The following is a 5,296-nucleotide window of genomic DNA, read 5'->3' as shown; positions in this document are numbered from 1 at the left end:
CTTCCTCGGGTGCTGACAAAAGACCTTTTCTCTTTCCTCTCCCATGATCAAGTAGTTTGTAGCTGCCAGCACAATGTCACTCTTACTGCCTCCTCCGATCCTCAGTGACAAAAGCTAACGCAACCTGTTGCCCGTCACATAGTGGACCTCCATAAATCCAAGCTTCCCCTTCATACACAGGGCATCCACTCTTCTCCTCTTTCTTGCCTCCATGCTACACTTCCTGGGGTTCCAGCAATGTAAAGGGACATAAGATTATCTGTACAATTCTATCCTTAGAGCCCTAGACCTAAGGAAGAGCATTTTAAATGATGCCTCACAGAGTCTGAGTGCCTTCCTTACTGGGATCACAATAGACCAGGACTTCCTGGTGAAAAACACTCCCTCAGTACCCTTGATTGCAGCCCCTCTCCTCCCATGGACTGCTAAGGGTTGTGGTTTGCTGGGTAAGCCCTGGCGTGATCCTCATCCACCGCTGGTTGTTCCCCTTTCCCTTCCAGAGTCCTGCTTGAAAGCACAAATGCCTAGGAGACCTTGCTGGTGGTAACTGAGGCAAGGAAGACATGGGCAATCTCAGATCTCTGTACACCAATTATCAATTAATTTAATAGTGGTCCCGTAGTAATTCTCTTTCTTCTTGAACTGTTCCTGACATAGCATCAGCTCATCTTGGTGCCCTTGAATTCCCTTTTGAGTTTCAGCTGAGTTTTGGTGTGAAGTATGGTTGTGCTTTGAGGATGCTGTCTTTGAAGGCAAGATGTACCCAGGAACACTGTTCAAATGCTTGGCCTGTTCCTTGGGTAGATCATCAAGGGAGTGAGAAAGGACCCCAGTGTGATGTTCTTTGTGATGAGGCAATGCCTGCAGCTAATGGGTAGAAGAAGGGACAGAATTTGCCTCTCTGATGGCATCTGATGACTGGTGCCTCTGACTGATGGCAACCGTCAATGGCACAAAGGCACCAAATCATACCCTCTGAGATGCCATCTGGGGTGTCTGTCGCACACCCTCCCTGAAGGAGAATTGCTTTTCATGTAGGACCTGTGATTTCCATGCCAGCCCCGGCATCTCCTGTAGCTCTGTGGGCCTGGATCTCAACCTGGAATTGAATAGCTGCTCTGAATTTTGTAGCCCAAGGTGGGGCTGAACATAAGACAACAGCCAATATTGTCACTAAGATCTAGTAAATGCAAAAAGATGGAGAAGAGCTCTGCTAGGCACATGACTCCATACCAGCAGAGGAATAGGTCTATAGGCCACCCTGAACATCATGAGGAGGGACAGGTTCCTTTGCCCTTAATTTGGGCATCGGATGTCATCTCAGTTGGCCAAAGGAAATTCCCAGGGGCTGCAAAGAAGAGGTGCTCAGATGTTGTCCTGTCTCTATATCAGCCTGCACATAACTTCAATCTGTCTCTATAACCTGCACATCTCTCTGACCACCTCTGGCACCTCCAATGTCACCAGACATTTGCATCTGAACACCTCACTGCTGGCCTCCATCACCATAGTTAGCATGGGAGCTGAGACAAGGAGCTCACGTGCAGGTGCCTCTTTACTGCAGACCTGCACTGAGGCAGGAGGGATCCCAACTCCTGTGGGTTTGTGGTGGGCATGGGAGGGAGCTGAGTCCCTTCCAGCCCCAGGAATACAGACCCAGCATGAGATGTCTCCATGGACTCAGCTGGCTCCCTTCCCTCAGCAGGGCTAAAGGAGATCCCTGCCTGTCACTGTCTGCGTGTCCTGCCCAATGATGGCACAAGAAAGAGGCTGCCCAGGGAAGTGGTTCAATGAACCTCATAGGAGGTATTTCAAAGACACGGTGTTAAGGGACATGATTTAGTGGTGGACTAGCTGGTGTTAGGTTCACGGTTGAACTTGGTGGTCTTAAGGGTCTTTTCCAACCTCAGTGATTCTATGATTCTCAGAAAAGTTGATTCTTGGACCCAAGTCTGTCTCTCAGCAGAGCAATGACCCTGCTGGAAAGCAGTGTCTCTCCCCAGGTGCGGGAGGGAACATCAGTGATTGCTTCAGCCTGTTTCCCAGCAGGTTCCCCTGGAGGCCCAGGGACACCTGGAGGGAGCCCAGAGGGGGCAGAGAAAGTGCTGCCTTGGGCTGGTCCTCTGCTGCTGAGCTGGGCTGGGCTCCTGGGACAGAGGGAGCTCCTGGCAAGCAGGCAGCGCTGCAGAGAGACAGCTCTGCCCAGGAGCAGGGCTGGGGGCACTGCCTGCAGGCATCGAGAGGAGACCTGCAAGGCAGAGAGAGCTTAAAGGCAGCGTGGAGTGGGAGGATGCTGAGAGCTCACTGCGGGAGAAATCTTCACAGCCCTCTGCACGGTGAGTCTGTGGGTGCAGGGCAATAGAGCTTCAGTTCCTGCAGGGATCTCCGAACACTGGCACAGCTGACAGTGTGTGGGATCTGGCAGGGGGAATCTCTTCATTTCTCTGGCGCAGAGGAGAAGGGTGTGCTCCAGAGCAGGGCTTCCCTGCTGCCCTGTCAGAGGGACAGGGCATGAGGGCTGCCTTCTCCTGGCACCAGCTGCAGGGCTGTGAAGCCGGGTGTGCATGCAGGGGTGCCCAGGGCTGTCCTTCAGAGCAGGGTCCTGGTGTTTCAGGGGCTGAGTGGTGGAGCAGGGACTTTGCTGCCTGCCAGGGTCAGCACTCAGCCTGCGCAGGGAGCTCCCCATGACAGTGTGGGGAGAAGGTGTGGGTGAAAGAAATGACCCCTGGAAGGGCAGAGCAGGGTGCTTCTGCTGTCAAGAGGGTGCTGTGTGTGTCAGGTTTGCTCACAGCTTAAGCTTGGGCATGGATTTTGGAGAAGAATGTCAAGGCAGCATTTACCTTTAAGGTGAGGAGTCTTTGCTATGAATTTTTATCATCCTCGTCAGTGGTTTTGCAGTATGAGACTAAAATATATTTCTCCCCTCTGGAGAAGGCACCGAGATTCTAGTTGTCCTTAGGACTTGTCTCAAGTGCTCCTTAACCCCTGCACACACAGAGATGCCACTGGGCAGTTCCCACCTGCCAGGAGGGGTCTGCAGGGCAGAGCTGAGCACGCAGCGGGTGGTTTGGGGTCTGTGAGCAGGGACAGGGAGGTGACAAGGGGATGGAGAAGCAGCTGCTGACAGGGAGAGCTCCAGGCAGCAGAGACAGGGGCAGGGAGAGAGAGGGAGCTGCTCCCAGAAATGCCATGGGAGGGGGATTGAGGCACCTCCCTGCCATCAGTGGAGAAAACCCGTGGTCTTTTCTCCCACCCAGCAGAGCCTCTGCCCTTATGGCCATGGGGACTCAGTCACCTTCTCAGTTGGGTCAGCCCTGAAGAGAAGAAATTATCAAATGCCCTACCATCTGTCCCTCTCCTGCCTCCATTGGCAGCAGGTCTGTAGTGTTTATCCATTTATGTCCTCCTGTCCCTGCTCCTCTTGTTTTTGTCACTGGAGAGGAATGGGGAGGGGGGATTTGGGTGCATTTCAGAGATTTGTCCATGTGAGGAAAATATCTCAATCCCCTCCTAATTGTCAGGCTCCCAGTGATACAAATGACAAAACTCTCCTTTCAGGATACCCCATCTTTAGGACACTTGCTTCTTTCCCTGCCAAAAGCACTCCTGAAGTGACATGTGGAAACCAGAACAAATACTCAAAACAAAATCCCCAGTTTGGGTTGAAGTGGGAGTGACAATGCTGAAAAGCTCTTTGATATGACAAATGGATTTAATCTAACATGACCCCATGTTCCTATTTACCTCTTGCTGTAGGTCAGGACTGACTCCCCCAGAGCCCACAGCAGAGCCCGCTGCTCCCAGTGGCACCCTCAGCCAGCACCAACCATATGTCTCAAGAAAGGGAGCTGCCAAAGGTCTTTCTGAAATAGGAGGGGAAGCTTCAGTGGGATTTCTATGAGAAATGCATTAAGTTTAGCTCAGAGAAGTCTCTTCTAACTTGTTACTGTCTTTACCCTCTTGAACAGTGCCTCATGCTCAGAAGTAGTGAATGTCCAACAGCAGCTCCATCACCGAGTTCCTCCTCCTGGCATTTGCAGACACACGGCAGCTGCAGCTCGTGCACTTCTGGCTCTTCCTGGGCATCTACCTGGCTGCCCTCCTGGGCAACGGCCTCATCATCACTGCCATAGCCTGCGACCACCGCCTCCACACCCCCATGTACTTCTTCCTCCTCAACCTCTCCCTCCTCGACCTGGGCTCCATCTCCACCACTGTCCCCAAATCCATGGCCAATTCCCTGTGGGACAGTAGGGCCATCTCCTACTGGGGATGTGCTGCACAGGTCTTTTTCTTTCTCTTCTTGATCACAGCGGAATATTCTCTCCTCACCATCATGGCCTACGACCGCTACGTTGCCATCTGCCAACCCCTGCACTACGGGACCCTCCTGGGCAGCAGAGATTGTGTCCACATGGCAGCAGCTGCCTGGGGCAGTGGGTTTCTCTATGCTGTCCTGCACACGGCCAATACATTTTCGCTACCACTCTGTCAGGGCAATGCTGTGGGCCAGTTCTTCTGTGAAATCCCCCAGATCCTCAAGCTCTCCTGCTCACGCTCCTACCTCAGGGAAGTTGGGCTTCTTGTGCTTAGTGCCTGTTTAGCATTTGGTTGTTTTGTTTTCATTCTTTTCTCCTACGTGCAGATCTTCAGGGCCGTGCTGAGGATCCCCTCTGAGCAGGGACGCCACAAAGCCTTTTCCACGTGCCTCCCTCACCTGGCCGTGGTCTCCCTGTTTACCAGCACTGCAGTGTTTGCCTACTTGAAGACCCCCTCCATCTCCTCGCCATCCCTCAATCTGGTGATGGCAGTTGTGTACTCGGTGGTGCCTCCAGCAGTGAACCCCCTCCTCTACAGCATGAGGAACCAGGAGATCAAGGATGCCCTGAGGAAAATGATGAGCGGGTGCATTTCAGAAGCAATTAACTGATTGTTTTCTTTTGCAGAGCATTCATAATGTAACTCATTACAGGCCCAGCATGTCTTCTCAGGTTCTTCATTGTGGTGGCGGTGGTGTTTTCTTCATTTTTCTAGTGATAATGTGCACAATGAAATTTTATTATTTATCCCACTTCTAATTCACTGTCTACCTGTAGAATTTGACCCCGAGGCTGTGTAAATGAGGCACAGTGCTCTCTCTGTATTTCAACACAATAAAGGACCCTGCAGTGACTTGTTTGACGAGATCCTTCCTCTGAGATCTTGGTGAAGCTGCAGTGTATTGACTCTGTGCAGAGGGCAAGGGGAAAAGAGTCTCAGCACAGCAGCACTGCCAGGCAGCAGCAGCGCTTGGTCT

General features: G+C 52.2%; 1 protein-coding gene across 1 annotated transcript; it reads left to right on the top strand.

The window, feature by feature from the left end:
• Positions 1 to 3,925: 3,925 nt before the first annotated feature.
• Positions 3,926 to 4,930, top strand: LOC142025760 (olfactory receptor 14J1-like). The gene has a single exon (XM_075018438.1). It carries the CDS (start codon positions 3,992 to 3,994, stop codon positions 4,928 to 4,930), a length of 939 nt encoding a protein of 312 aa, XP_074874539.1. The 5' UTR covers positions 3,926 to 3,991.
• The last annotated feature ends 366 nt before the right edge of the window (positions 4,931 to 5,296 follow it).

This window comes from Buteo buteo, chromosome 30, assembly GCF_964188355.1.
Source record: "Buteo buteo chromosome 30, bButBut1.hap1.1, whole genome shotgun sequence".
Taxonomy (NCBI): domain Eukaryota; kingdom Metazoa; phylum Chordata; class Aves; order Accipitriformes; family Accipitridae; genus Buteo; species Buteo buteo.
Note: the sequence above shows the minus strand (reverse complement) of the source record. Positions and strands in the feature narration are given on the sequence as shown.

Coding starts and splice junctions, on each gene's coding strand:
- LOC142025760 (XM_075018438.1), top strand. CDS start 3,992: ATGTCCAACAGCAGCTCCATCACCGAGTTCCTCCTCCTGGCATTTGCA.